The 15,944-nt window shown below is 40.6% G+C and overlaps 1 protein-coding gene and 2 pseudogenes across 4 annotated transcripts in view; 1 reads left to right on the plus strand and 2 right to left on the minus strand.

The window, feature by feature from the left end:
* The first annotated feature begins 7,760 nt into the window (after window positions 1–7,760).
* Catspert (catsper channel auxiliary subunit tau) overlaps window positions 7,761–15,944 on the plus strand; it is a 122,786-nt gene continuing 114,602 nt past the window's right edge. For all 4 annotated transcript variants that reach the window (XM_021237516.2, XM_021237513.2, XM_021237514.2 and 1 more), the window contains exon 1: window positions 7,761–8,081. In XM_021237516.2, coding sequence (XP_021093175.1) covers window positions 7,863–8,081 — 219 coding nt within the window. In that variant the 5' untranslated portion in view covers window positions 7,761–7,862. The remainder of the gene's footprint in view (window positions 8,082–15,944) is intronic.
* Window positions 12,299–12,964, minus strand: LOC147828605 (ubiquitin-protein ligase E3C pseudogene; annotated as a pseudogene).
* On the minus strand, window positions 13,022–15,858 carry LOC147828606 (ubiquitin-protein ligase E3C pseudogene; annotated as a pseudogene).

Raw genomic sequence — 15,944 nt, forward strand, 5'->3', positions numbered from 1 at the left:
TAAATAAATAATATAAAATATGATAAAACTAAAAATGTTCTCCATATTTTAATGTAATCATTTTTTTGAACATTTGTTCAACAATATTCACTATCACAAATAACAATAAGTGGAAAACTTTATTCATCCCTCCTTTACTTGTGAGCTTCTGTAAGAGAGAGTCTTAGACATTACTAAATCATAACTACAAACTAAATCTTTAGTAGTTACTGCCAAGTAACTCTAGAGAAATCTGTCTTTCCTATTTGTGGCTGTGAAGAGCACTCTCCAGCGGTTCCTCAGGACCCTGGGGTACACCCGGGTATGAGGACCAAGACAGCCCACATTTCAGTAATGTGTTCTGGAAAGCAGGCAAGGAGGAGGAGTGAGATGTGAGTTCACACAGGAACCAGGGGTTTCTGTGTCTCAGGGCCTTTCCAGGTGGCCATGGTGGCAGCATCTGGACAGAGGATGTGGCTAGAGAAGAGGGCTGGAGAATAATTTGTGATGCTGCATATAATTGGTCAAATCTGGGACTTGGTAAGATGCCTACAGTGCAAATGAAACAGTTATAAACCTGAGTTATTTGCCTCCCAAAATTGAAGAATAAATTTGAGAACAAAGGAGGAATTTAGGAGAGTATTTATTAGAAATAATAAGAAGAAAAAAGGTCTTGGTACCAGGAAGGGAAATAAGTCCCATGTGCAGAATACCAGGGCTTGTTTCAAAGGAAATGAGTTCAAAAGAGGCCAAAAAGAAATTGGTCAAGTCGCGTTTCTCATGTTTTCTTGAATCCAGTTGAAGTCCAGAACTGTCAGCTAACTTAGCATACCTTCTTCCCAGAAGGAAAGGACCTTATCTCCCTCTTTATTGTACCTTTTATTCTTCTCACTGTTTTTACCTTTGCATCACTAAGCTTGGTCCAGCTCCTTGATTATCCAGCTGCTGGGTTTAGCACTTTTATCCAACCCTATCATTGGGCTCTCTGCTCATGATAACTAAAGGGCTACATAAGTGTGCAAGGTAAGAAGAGAACTCCAAGTTGGACTTTCAGAACACCATGCTAAAGTGGTCAGGACTGGTGACAGGAAGGAGAACAAAGCAAGGAATAGTCAGAAACCAAGGCAGGAAAGAGATTATGGTGACAGAAAAACACAAAGCAGAATTCAGGCAGTATAAGGATGAAAACTAAGAAGTCATTGTGTGGAAGTCACTGGAGATCAACAATTCACAATTTTCAAAGCTTCTCAATGAGGTCCTTGTGACCTTGTTTCTTATAATTTTGTCTATGGTTAATCAAACAGACCAATACTCCATTTCTTATTTTCATATTTTATACCTTTTTTATTCATGTTTTTGACCCTACATAGGTTTGCACAAATACAAATCTGTAGTTTTTATGTTTAAATTCATACAGTTGTGTCCCACTATGCAAATTCTCCTGCAGTTTGCTTTCCTGTTCTATAAATTTACTGCTCTATCTTTTGCTCATCAAAAACAATTTTTTTAAAAAGCAACAGGCTCGGGCCGGGGATTTAGCTCAGTGGTTCCATCGCCTGCCTCGCAAGCACAAGGTCCCAAGTTCGATCCCCGGTACCAAAAAAATAAAAATAAAAATAAATAAAAAGCAACAAGCTCTCACTATATTGCCCAGCAGGAGAAGAGAGGGTATTCCCTGGGAGGATCTCTCCACTGATTCTCTGTGGGAACACAACTGGTGGAGCCCATACAGCTCCAAACTCCAGGCCTCAAGTTGTCCTCCCCTCTCCAGCTCCTGAGCACCTGGGACTACAGGTGTGTACCACCAAGTCCAGTTCCTTGGCTCTTTTAAAAAATTTTTTTTCTTTTGCAATACTAGGGCTTGAACCCAGGGTCTTGCATATGTTGAGCAAACGCTCTACCACTGAGCCATGCCCTCAGCCTGCTTAGTTTTTGAACATATTCTCTGTATTTCTCTAATTTACTTGAAGGGCCCCCCCATCACTTCTGCATAATATTAATTCATTATTTGAATATGACAGAAAAATTCTTATTCTGCTTTCTGCCTTTTTTATCTTTTTAAATTTTTTTGAAAATGTCACCTAGAAGGTGGGGATTGAATCCTGGGCCTTGCCAATGCTAGAAGTGCTTTGCCACTGAGCTGTATCTCTAGCTCCAAATGTAGGGTTTTTACTCTTATCTTTTGCGCTGGGGATTAAACACAAGGTCTTTCCGCTGAGCCACATCCCCAGCACTATTTTTATTTTGAGAGAGGATCTCACTAAATCACCATGTTGCCCGGGCTGGGCTTGAATTTGTGATCTTCCTGCCTCAGTCTCCCAGAGTGGCTGGTAAGCACGCACCACCAGAGGTGGCTCTTAGCATGCACAAGGCCCTGGGTTTGTTTTCTCTCTCTCTCTCTCTCTCTCTCTCTCTCTCTCTCTCACACACACACACACACACACACACACACACACACACACACGAAGCTAAAACCCTCTGATGCTGACCCTAGGAAAGAAGAGCTCACCTACTGAAATTTAGTTTCCTAGGTAATCAGGAAGCCATAGGTACAAAACCCCATACCAGAGACAGGGGAGCAGTATCTGGCCCAGAAATCTATGTTTCAAAATGCCCTAGATGGTTTTCATGCAGCTAAAGTTTATAAAACAACGAGAGAGAATATTTTTGTTTTCTTTCTTTTTTTTTTTTTTTGGTACCGGGGATCAAATTCGGGACCTTGCGCTTGCAAGGCAGGCGCTGGAACCACTGCGCTAAATCCCCTGCCCAAGAGAGAGAATATTTTACAATGAACTCCTTCAGTCTTCAACTGTAAAGCAAACTTCTGACACATCCAAAAATACCAATCAGTTCTCAAATAGGAACAGCAATATGTAGGAGCAGATATTCCAAGAAAATTGCTAGCCAAGTGTGTTGGTGCAGGCCTTTAATGCCAGTGCTCTGGGAAGCTGCCTTGGGAGGATTTCAAACTCAAGCTGAACCAGGGCAACTTAGAGACTTAATGAAATTCTGTCACAAAATAAAACATAAAGGCTAGAGATGTAGCTCAATGTGAGGGCCCTGGTTTGAATCGTCAGTACTGCACTAAACAAATAAAATAAAAAGGGCTAAGCATATAGCAAAGTGTTAGAGTACTTGCCAGACATGAGGTAGAGCATTTGCCTAAAATGTGTAAGGTCGAGGGTTCAATCCCCAGTATTAAAAAGAGGGAGAGAGGGAGAGAGGGAGGGAGACAGAGACAGACAGAGAGAGGAGCATTTAGACATGCAGAGTACCAGTCTATTTTACCTCTTGAGAACAGGATAGCATGTTCCTCCATGCTAAGTAAATGGGGCACCACTTGGTACACAGCCAGTGTCTTTCAGTCCTGGAGAGAAGTTGTATGAAAAGACACAGGCCTCCTCTGTGGGTCGCTGTGCTTTTCCACATATTTACATTCCCAGCCTCTGTACCTTGTTTCCTCTTGCAGTTTTTAACTCAACTCCATGGGAGTCATCAGAAATCCGCCACTCATTGCAACCTTACCCTGGATGCAGGCCCACTATCTTCTGAATGGTCTTTATCTCCTCACAGGGTAGCCCTGAGTTGATAACTATTGAAAGTGTGTATGAGTACAGTAAGTGGTTATTCGTCTGTACTAGCCATTCTATTTTTGTTTGTTTGAAATGTCCCACAATAAAGAATTTAAGATAAGTTTAAAATGTCAATATCACCAAAGACTAAATCAACTAGGAATGATTTTAAGTTAAGAGACTATGGATGTGACAGCTGAATGAAACAGACTAAAAATTCTCTATGAAAAATGTTACTGGAATGACTAGGGAAAATGAAATGGGATTATATAGTAGATAACCATGCTAGCTGAATGTTAATTTTCTGAGTAAATAATTATGTAGGGCTATGTAGGAAAATATCCTCATTTATAGGGGACAAAGTTGAAGTACTTGGGGTAAAGTGTCGTGATGTCTGCTACTTACTCAAATTGTCCACAAAAAAGGCCTATGAAATAGGTAGACAGATGAAATAAATGAGCAAAATGTTAACAACTGTTGCAACTAAATGAAAAGTATGGATGTAAATTTCTGTCATTGGAATTTTCTGACAGGTTTAAGAATTTTCAAAATAGAAAATTAGAGGTAAAATAATATAATAAAATACATATAGTAGTATTTGTTTATTTTTATTTGCTTTGTTTTTTTGAGACAGAGTCTCACTATGCAGTTAAGGCTAGCCTTGAGCTCATTATATAGCCTAAGCTGGCCTCAAACTCGTGAAGATCCTCCTGCTTCAACCTCTTGAGTGCTAGGATTACAGGCGTATGTGTCCACGCCCAGCTCATGTGATAGTATTTAGAAGTAAAAGCAAAAATCCCAGATACCTATGGATACATTTTAAAACTAATACTATAGAACTCTAGGTGAGAAGAGAGAACAGATAGTAATGCGGTAACTGAAGAACTAGATTTTTAAGAATATACATCATCCACAATCAAATACTTTAAAATTGAGATTTGTAAATTATTCTTATATTGTAAATAGGTTGTCGGGATGATTTTAATTTTTTGGTTTCCTTGAATATTATTTAGCAGTGTGGCATAATGCCTGTTTATTTACCCACTAGCTCACCCAATCATCCCAGGAGCTACTGTGCTGCCACTGCGAATGCTTCCTAGACATTCAGAAGAGCATTGCTCCGAACTCTTCCTTAGTACTGTTCTTTTTCTGCATGATTGCTCTTGGCATGGCAGTTTATTTTATTTTAATCTTTTTAGAAATAATATTATCTGGCATAAAAACATGTTATATTTCATTATTCTTTGCACAATTTCTCATTATATAGATTTCATTTTAAGAGTTAAAGACTAGACCAAGAAGTGATGAAGAATGAAGCCACTCACTGAGAAATTATAAAAGCAAATCACTCAGGCCCACTGGTTCCTCCAGGGCTGAGCAGACGAAATGGAAGCACAACTCCTCTGTGTGTCTTGTTTTTGTTCAGCTTGGCTTTGGTAGGGTGCAGAGGGTTTGGACACCATGGATTAAGTCACACAGTTAGAAAGTGCAACTGGAGTGTCACCTTCACTTCTCTCAAACTGAAGCCAGGACTCCTGAGAGGTAACAGAGTGACAAAATTGATTCAATTTGGCAGATTCTGTGAAAATGCTAAGAACATTGTAAATCTGTTGGAAGCTGGCATGGAAGCCAGCAACTAAAATTTAGGGAATTTGCTCAATGTAGGAAGCACAATAAAATTGGGTCCCCAAAGGACTCTATGGTACTTCCAAAATAAAACAAAATCAGAAACAAACTGTCATCCAGAGGAGCAGGGCAGAGGAACGTGCCTTTCTCAAGTGCCCTGACTATTAATTCCCATAAACCAGTCTTGCAGCCAACTCAAGCTCCACATGGAAGTTGGAAAACGTCCAAGGAGGTCATTTGAAGTGGTCTCAGATTGGAGGCATTCTTAGCTGAATGTTTTAAGTAAAAAAGTAACAATTTGTGAAAAGATGCTCAAGGTTAAAAGATCCTTCAAGGATTTCAATGTTAAAATAGAAATGTAAGCATGCTTCACAGAAAAAAGAGCGAATCTCTTTAGACCTCGGGACAGGGAAGGATTTTCTAAGACAGAGGAAGTAATTGATATAAACATTTATAAAATCAGACTGCATAAAGATTAAGAATGTTGTTCATCAAAATGAAGGACCCTAGTTAGCAAGACAGACTCCATATTGCTGCTTGACCCACCTGCCTGTCCTTTAGATGAACTCAGAAGGAGGAAGCTTAAAAACCTCCTCCCCTTAGAAAGTCTCTTTAGAAACAACAATTAATCAACTATTGTTTTACAACAGCAGGACGTTCCGCTTCTGTACCTTTTGCTTGCTTTGGTAGTTCTACCCCATAGGGGGGCCTAGAAACTGTTGGCCTCAAAGGTGTATAAAATATGTTTGTCTCCCCCAGTCGGGGCTCGAGTCCGAGGCTCAGCTCAGGTCCCGGCAGGCAATAAACTCCTGTGTGGATTTAATATCGGTCTCTGATTGGTTCTTTCTCCCTGGGTCTAACAAAAAGATACCTTAAAAATGATGAGAAGACAAATTACATTGAAAGAAGAAATTCACAATATACATAATTCAAAGAGGAAGAGGAAGAGTGAGGGAGAATATGTGAAAGAGCTTTCAATTACTTTACCTCTTCAAGAATTTTTTTTACAATGTGCTTGTATCATGTTGATTTTAAAAATTAAATAGAAATATCCACTAAAATTAGATTCAATAGCTTCCTCACAGCTTATTTATTTATTTATTTATTTATTTTTGCAGTACTGTGGATGTGCATAACACAAATCCTGAGGAAATCACAGTGAGGTGATAGACAGCAAGCCTTATTGGCACAGTGATTAAACAACATGCATTGTAGACCCAAGATGAAAGCAAATATGTATTGAGGGTCTTGAGATACTATGCCATGCATCCTGAAAAGTGAAAGGTGAGGATCAGGTTCCTTCCTCCAAAGAACTATCGTTTGAAATTAATAGCTAATAGTGTGAGCTCACTAATAAGGAGGGGCATGCCAAGTAGTCAGTTGGAGACAGCAGTTAATTCTGCCTTTGGCAGTTATGTTTACGGGTTATAAATCATAACTGGAATCTGACTTTTGAGCCCTTAAATAGACTAGATCCTATATAGTGCTGCGACCCCCACAGCGCAGGGTCTGAAGCCAGGGAGAGCGGTGCGAGATGAAGAAAAAACAAAGAAACAAAGACTGTTCTTGAAAGCTGGGACCAGGTGGAACTATAGCTCGTCGGGGAGCTAATGGCCACCTGGAGTCCCTCATGCTCTTTATTTATAGTGGAAGGCAAACAGGGAGAGAAGGCGGGGCAAATAGTGTTACGGGGCCTACACAGCCTAGGCGGAACATAGTGTAACTGTTTCATGATCGGGGCACGCGCTGGAGGGGAACAGGGAGGGATGCACAATGTGACTGTCTCCCGGGGCTGTCCCATCTGGGTCTACGATAGGAGTCAGACAGACCATGCCTTAGTCTATGGAGAAGAGAAGAAGTAGGGAGGGGGTGAAGGGCCATCTTTAGCCTCAGCCCGCGGCGATATAAAATAGGAAAACAAATGATTTTGAGGTAGGAAAATGCATTTAAAATTTGTGGCAAATAAGGAAATCCTGAAACTTTCTGGTTTTGCTTTGTGAATACAGCAGTGGTAAAACTGTATTAACACTGGGGCAGTGAAAAGTTTGGATAACAGTAGGCTGGGAGACCCCCGAGTAAACTATTGCAGTCATCTATGCTATAAAAAGAAAAAGGAGGCTCAGCTATTTGGGTCAAAATTTTTATAATTTTTGTACATGCAATATCACATCCAATGGGTTTGAACATACTAGCAATTGAGAAAGACGACTATGACTGTATTGCTGTTTTATTTTATGCATCAGTGGAACTGTCAGGTGAAGATATCCCAGTAGGTTGTTAGAGATATAACATGTGAAGGACTCCGAGGGAGATGAGGTGAAAGATATAAATGGAGACGTTTTAATGGTAAACAAGGCACTGAATTAAGGCATTTAACATCCATTTTCAGGACGCCTGCTTCCTTCTAAGGACTGAAAACGTCTGGCAAGGGCTTGCAACCAACCTTGCTAAACTCTGAACCTCTGCCTGCAGTACACTGAGGCACAGTGCCAGGAAAACGCGCAGTCGCGTACACTGTCTGTCTGGCAACAGAGGGAAGGCGCGGAATCACGTGGGCTGTACGTAACAGAGGGAAGGCGCGGGGTCACGTGGGCGGTATGGGGGGCGGGGGCTCTAGGGCCACAGAGCGCCGTGCTGTACTGTGAGGTGGTGGGTCTCTCAGCTGACCCTTTAGGGAATGGAAGGATGGAGCGAAATCAGAAGACCCACAGGCCTTCTGATTTCCGTGGAGGGCGCATCCAGCCCCTTTTCGTGGCCTCGCCAGCGCAGAGCACCAATGTCAGCCAGGAGAGCGCAGTATCATCCTCTTTTGCCCACAACGCCCAGGACCGACCCAGGACCCACAGGGCCAAGAGAAAGGGCAAAGACCATGACAGTGAGGGAATCGGGCACCGGCTACTGGATGTGAGCAGGGGCCAGAGGGGGTCCACTGGGAAAGCTGGGGATTGACGGTTCCAGTGCGTGGCCACTAAAGGTCATCTTCCCTTGGAAGGTGGTCATTCAAGAGCAAGAGTTTACTTAGGGGGTCCTAGGCAGTTAACTTCTTGAAGCTCATTTTATTAATTGCTAAATAAAGACAGTAGTTACTACCTACCTTATTCAAGCAGAACTGAAGGGCTCGAGGATCATAATATACATGTGAGCTTAGCACAGTGCAGAGAACAAAGGATCAATGTGTGTTAGCTCCTTTCATCATGGTCAGTATTAAGATTTTGTTTATATGATTAAAGGGCTAAACTGTAGAAACTTTACTTTTTCTTTGTTTTAATCCCCGAGGTTCTTTACATAATGAACCTGTAGCAGCAGCTCTCCATCATGTCTGCAAAGTGGATTATTGGCCTCCTGAAACTTTGAATTTTCAGTATATTTTTAGTGGTACCACTGCATGGAGACCTAAATGACAAAGGAGAATAAAATTGAAGTTCACCCTTTAAAAGTCCTTAGGGATTGTTAGGACATTTTATACCTTTTTTTGTTTTAAATTATTAAGAACTAATACAAATAAAATTGGTTGTCAAGAAACGGTTGGCGTGCAAACAGATGGAGGCTTTCTTTGTAAAATTAAGGAGTTGAATTGCTTTAAAATACTCTCCTAATTTCAAAAATTTAGAAAACTCTTGAAGCATTGATATAAGTTGAGACCATATTAAGGGATAAGTGTAGAAAAAAAGATATAAGTGTAGGATAATATTAGGAAAAACTTACAAAGTTTGTATAAGAGATGTGCTTGGAAATCTAGGCCATGGAAGGTATTTGTTGTGCATCAATGTTAGGAATTTGGACTTTTTACTATAGAATGATGACTCTCGATATTTTTTGAGTATTAGATACCCCTTTAATGTAAAAAAAAAATGGTGTTTCCCCACATAAAAGTAACTTGGCTCTTTATTATTCACTGATTCTAATTCACAAAAGCTTCCAGGTAGGCATAGTACTATTAATGGAATTTGTGTTTCTTAGCAGGATCATCTGTATCCAAGTCCTTTAGGGCACTTGTTGACATGTAGATTTCTGAGCCTCCACTGTAGACCTCAGATGGTAAAAAGGAGTCATTTATCTTGAGGAAAAATACTAGAAAACATCATGAGTTAATAATTCCATGTAACTAACTTGCATAATGAATGACAAGTTTGGCCAATGAAATCAATTAACTTTTTTTCCCATGTAGAAAAGTTGGGTTGGAGGAAGGGAAAATACAAAATATTCCATTCTTGGCAACTATTTTTTTATTATAATGAAACTGTGATTGTTGTTTACTTGTCTGTCTTCAACAACAAACTAAACTTCCTCAACATTTTAACACTTAAAGGTGGTATCTGATGCCAGTCGTATAGTTGTGCCAGCATATTGGTAAAGGTTAAGTAATTACTGTAAGGATAATGAGGGTTCAGTTAGGGCTTGCAGACAGCACATGGTTTTAATCCCCTTCCTCCCACATCTTTCTTAAAGCTGGTGAATTTAGACCATGTATATTTAATGTAATCACTGCTATATTAACGCTTTAATTTGTCACCTGAATTTTTGTTTTGTGTGTTCTTTTTCTTTTTGCTTCCTATTGGTTATTTGAATGGTTTTTAGAATTCCATTTTGATTTTTTATATTGTCTTAATGTATTTTTTGAATATGTAAATATGCTTGCTGTAGACATCACATAATTTAAGTTACATATATAACTTATTTTATTAAATTCTTTTATTGGTACATTTTAGGTATACAACACAATTACATTTCTCATCGGGAATTGTACCTTTACATAATGCATCTTGGTTCTTATTTTTTCCCCATTCCTAGCCCTCCCTTCACCCCCCCACCCTTCCCTATTTACAAAGACTTTATTTCCATTTTTTCCATTTCTCATCACTTTTCCTTTCCCTTCTTTCCTTTCCCCTGCCCCTCTCACTACCCCTACCCCTTTGGACCTTTTCTTCCTATTTTGCATTATCGATTATTCATTCTAATCATTGGTACATTTTAGGTATACAATATAATGACATACATCATTGGAAATTTGCACCTTTACATAATCTCTCTTGGTTCTTATTTTTTCCCCATTCCCCTGCCCTCCCTTCAACCCCTCCATTCCTCCCTATTTACAAAGACTTTGTTTCCATTTTTCCATTTTCTCATATTAATTCCATTCCCTTCTTTCCTTTCCCCTGCCCCTCCCACTTCCCCTTCCCCTTTGCCCCTTTTCTTCCTATTTCACATTATCTATTTTACCTTTTAGTACTTATTTACACTTTCAGTTTCTCACACTAGAGAAACTATTCGGTATTTATACATGTGTGTCCTATTTATTTCCTAAGTTACATATGTAACTTATCAGTCTATTGGCATCACCATTTTACCAACTGAAATCAAATATGAAAACCTTAACTTCCCTTCTGTCTCTTTACCTCCTTCCATTTATAGTAATAATTTTTTAAAATCTTTCCTTAGTTTTCTTATAACCATATTGGACAACATTATAATTTTTTAATTTGGTGCCGGGGATTGAACCCAGGACCTTACAAGTGCTACTAGGAAAACGCTTTACCAATGAATTACACTGCTTCAACTATCAAATGTAATTTAGAAAACTCTAGAGAAAAATAAAAATCCATTCCTTTCACACATTATTTTTACTTAATATGTTCTCTTTCCAAATCTTCAAAGGGCCTTTCTTTCGGTATTGTTTTTCTGTATAGGATACATTTGATGAGCAAAATTCTCTTAGTTTTATTTCATTTTATAGTATCTTGATTTCCCTTCATATTTGATAAATGTTTTCACTGAGTGTAGAATTCTAGGTTAATGGTTCTTTGCTTTCAGCAGTTGAAACATGTTCTGTTGTATTCCAGCCACCATGGTTTTTTATGAGAAATCTGTCATTTGAGTACTGTACTTTTTCCTAGCAGTAAGGCATTGTTTTCTTCTTGTTGATTATTTTAACCAAAGATAAATGCTATTTATTTCTGTATATCAAGACTACAAATAGCACTTAAATACTTAGCTTATTTTCAAATTAAGAAATTGTACATTTTGTTTCAATGGTCATTGTCTTAAATGTGTTGTTCAGTTTCTGCACACTTAGAAGTATATTGCTAATACTGGTAAATTATATATAGCAGTCCCAGAGCCCATAATGTGATGCTGCTTATGGCAAGGTCAGGCCCGGGTCCTCCTCCCCAGTGTCCACCTGTGTGGTCCACACCTCATGCTTTGAGCTGTGCTTCTGGCTGCTGGCTGCTGGCAAAGGCTAAGGTTGTTCAGTGACAAGTCAGCTCCTATTAAAGTGTCTATGTAAAAATCACCCAACACCCCCTCTGCACAATGTGCCAAGGATGCTGTCTTTGTGTCCAAGTGGCAGCAAGCAGCAGAGGGTGCTGAGGGCCACCATATTGTTCTAGGATGTCCAGGATGGTGGTCATGTGCCCTGGGCCAAGGTGGATGCATGATCACAGATACATGCAGCTCACCACTTTGGTTCAAATGATTTTATAGAAGCTGCAGTGCCTGTTCTCTTCCCTGGCTACCATTTACTGCAGGTGACGTGTGGGCATGGTGCAGGGACCCTCCTCTGCCTCCTCAGAAGCTCTCTAGGCACAAGTGGAGATGGAGATGAGCGAGGAATGAGGCATCCACCATATAATCACACAGCAGTATTCAGACTATCATGATGCAGGTCATCGTAACATGGAACAGAAGCATGCTAGTCCCACCTGGGGAAATAGCTTAAAAACCACAAACAAAATAACACTATCATTATCTCTTCTCCAGACCTAACTACTTTGGGCAAAGGCAGCAGGATAAACCACCTTCAGTTTTAACAATCAGGCCTGTAAACCATCAACCACATGAAAAGGGGTGGCCTTGCAGGCCCGCACTTGGCAGCCTGCATGCCATCTCTGTAGACTGGGCACGAGGTGGGTCAGGTGGTACCCTTACTGGGTTAGCAGACCCACAGCTTCATCTTTAATTTCACATAATCGCCACTGGTCTAAAACTGCTCTTCTTGGCAAAGTTACTAAATTGGCCACATGGCACATAACAATAGTTATTTAAGTTATTTGAACAACACTATTCATCTGAATATGTGACCATGTTGTAATAAAAATCATTTTTTAAATGATGGGGGCAAGTGATTGGGAAAAAGATGGGCTTTGGGGATTACTGAGGAGTGCAGCTGAGGCCTCTGGTGTGGTTGGGTCATTTCATCTTCCCCAGCCTGGCCCATTCAGCTCAGCTTGAAGCTGGCCACATACTCGATGGTGTAGGGCAGCTTGCTGCACAGGAGCATCTCAACATAGGTCTCTGGCAGCTTCAGCAAGTTAATGCAGATGCCGGCTGTTGGCAGCTTCTCCACATTGAAACCTGCATTGTAGATGGAGAACACAAGAGGAGGATAAGAGTAACTTTAAAAACTTGAGCAATTTGGACTTTTCTTCATCAATGAAGCATTCTACAACTCTCCAACAGATATTAATGACAGGATGTTTGGCAGAACAGCCTCCAGAATAGTTTGTAAAGGGTTTTATGTCCTGCAGACTAATAGGAATTTGTGCACCAAAAATTAATACCTGCCTTTCCGGCTGATCAAACATCCACAGCCACTGCAGCTGATGACATTGGGCAAGCCCTGTCAGAAAGCCAGACAGTGCAGGAGGATCTGTTTGTTCAGCCTGTAGTTGGCCACCAGTGGATGTATGCAATGCAGTTAGCACTGACGCCAGGGATATCTGTCCCACCAAACTTAAGTTCAGTCCGCCGGGTCTCCCCAGGCTGTTGTTCACCATGGTGAAGTTGAGCCCAGGCCCTTCACACCCATCTCCTCTTGCTTACCTGAATCAACCTTAGAAAGATCTTCATACATTCCTCTCCTCGAATGGGACCATGAGGGGCAGTTCCATCAAGACGTAAGCTGCTGCTCCTGGTACACTAGCAGCAGCAAGGACTCTACACCCACCTCCAGAGTGGACTGCAGCAGGTCAGTGCTCCCTGTGTGCCAGAACCTCCACACGTGTCTAGGTGCTGGTATCTACAGCTGGGTGACCTTATCTACTCTAATGTCTTCTTGTTCTGACAGCCAATGACTTGGAAGACAAAAATTTTTTCTTGTGTCTCTAGACTTTAGCATTTCAATAGATTGGTGATAACCTTGAAGAACTGAATCCATTATTTTTGTTCCATATCTATGCACTGCTGCATCTCAAAACCAGTCATGACCTTAATCCTCTGAGATGCCACAATATACTCTTTCCAAACTTCTGGCTTTGTTTTCAGGCGTTCCAGCTTGATGACCTCAAGGCAGGCATCCCAAAGGCAATGAGTCAGCATGACCAGCTCCTCCAGTTTGAAAGGCCTTGTTAATGATTGTCTCAGACCTGAAACTTCTGTGGGATCACCAAAGAATTTGTTATCATGTGTAGAAATCAGTGAATGACTAAATTAAACAAAGAGCTGAAGAGGTAAGAGTGGGATGATTTAACTGCAGTGTGCCAAAGACATGGGAGAACCCTGTGATACCACTTGGAGCAATGGCACTGTCTACTCTGATCATCTGCACTGTCGTGAAAGAAATGAGAAGCCAAAGGTGCCTCAGAAACCTGGCATTGAAGGCTTAAAACCATAAAGAAGCCTCACTTTGGGCACCATCATGCGGTGCTGCACCATGAGCATGTGGTAAATGGAGGCCATCTGTGTAAAGACCTCCTCTCTGGATGAGGCCCTCCATGCTACATTCAGCAGAGTGTTGATCCACTGCTTCATGTCCAGCTTCTTCAGATACTCCTCATTGTACAGGGAAAGGACTGAGCTGTCCTTGGGGCTGGCGGGCTTCTCAGCCTCCTCATTCTCATCCTTGGAATCACTAGAGGTGACATGAGAGCTAGCAGGTGAAGCAAAACTGGGAAAGGGATGTTTGGAGCACACAGGTACACCAGCAGACTTACCTTGAAGAGCATCTCCAAATAATTTTTGCTGACAGTTAGAAAAGCCACAGTGCTCTAACACTCCTGCTTGAACATCTACTCTTTAGTAACAGTAGTGCATTCAGAAAGGGCATATCAGGAAAAGTGGTCTGTATATCTCCTAATGCCAGCATGACAAAATAAAAAATCTGATCTATAAAAGGTACTTCCAGAAACTCCTCCTTGAAGGCTGAGAAAACTTGCTGCCTTGCACCATTGGAACAGGATTTGTATGTGCATGTATTTATTCTCCAACAAAATTTTTGCTGTGGAAATGAGATAAATCAGAATATTTAACACTTGAAGGAAGCTTGCTATTAATCAACAAATTCAGAGACCTGTAATACCCACTGAGAATACTGTAGTGCAAAATCTGTTCTGACACCACGTAAATAGCATCCTGCAAAACAGGCAAGTAAGTATTCTCAGAGAATACCTCAAGCATTTACAATGGAAGTGCACCCAACTGTCATCAATACAATTTTGTAGCAATCTGCTACACAGGCTCATCAACCTCTATCTGAAATAAACTTGTCAGTCTCTCAGATGCACCCAATTGTTTGACAGAGAGCTGTTTAATTAAATTCTGATACAGCAGTATCATTGAGTCTTCACTCTGCTTGTAAAAGAACAGAAGCTGCCTCACCAGGACAGTAAGGCTGGGGCTGCTGGCAAGGGAGAAGCTGCCACTGACTGCCCTGATGGCACAGTGATTGAACACTCTCCTTTGGAGGGATATGCTGTTTTCTTTCTCTGTAGCCTCAAGTAAATGACTGAATAATTACTGCATTTTTCATCTTCCTTTCTTCATCTCTCTTCCCGAGTGCTATGTAAAAGAGAAGCCTTTTCTTCCCTCCTGCTCGTGCTGCTGAGGAACACTTTGGGCTGCATCTTGAAGTCACCCTTGAAGCTGAACACTGTAGCACCACAGCAACCGAGCCAGGGGTGCTGCTGTATAGCTGGCCCCATGCTGCACTGAGCCTGGATGAAGGTGGTGGCTGCTGCGCCTCTTGTGGCTTTCAGATGTGGTGTCTTTAGTTTTCAGAAAAATGACTTCTACGTCTTGGTGTGAGTGTCTCTGAAATTATGCATTGAGAGTTCTCTAATTGTAACTAGTATGGTTTCTTTTGCCAATTTTGGAAACTTCAGCCATTTTTTCTTTGAATTCTTTTTCAGTTATGAAATGTTTCTCTTTTCCTTCCAAGACTCTTTTGATTATGAGTATTCATTCCTTTCTCTTTGTTCCTCAGATAAATTTCTTTTGTTCTATTTTCTACTTTACTGACGCCTCTGTACTCATTATTATTCTATTGGGCTTACCCACTGAGCTTTTTATATCATATATTATATTTTTCATTTCTAAAATTTCTGTATGGTTCTTTATGTCTTCTGTTGTCTTTTGTTTGCTTTGGGGGTTTTTGGCTGGAATTTTCCAGTTTTTTAATTTTAAGCATGTTTGTAATTGTTGGAACATTTTTATGGTTAAAGTCTTTGTCAAATAATCCTAACATCTGTTTTCTCATTGTTGGCATCTTTTGGTCTGACATTGTTTAAGTCAGTTCTGTCCTTATGACAAAATACCTGAGAAAATAAGTTTAATAAAGTAAGAAATTTATTTTAGCTTATGGTTTCAGAAATTTCAGTCCGTGAGTACTTAACTCTGTTGCCTTGAGCTTTTGGCAGCTCAGAATATCATGACAGGAGCACACGTCAGAGAAGGTTGCTCACTTCATGGCAACCTTGGTAAAAGAAAGACAGGAAGGGCCAGGATCCCAATATCCTCTTCCATGGCTTGCTTGCAATGATGTAACTATGTTCC

This window comes from Heterocephalus glaber, unplaced genomic scaffold (assembly GCF_053883595.1).
Source record: "Heterocephalus glaber isolate CG9 unplaced genomic scaffold, H.glaber_assembly_v1.0 deba00000943, whole genome shotgun sequence".
Taxonomy (NCBI): domain Eukaryota; kingdom Metazoa; phylum Chordata; class Mammalia; order Rodentia; family Bathyergidae; genus Heterocephalus; species Heterocephalus glaber.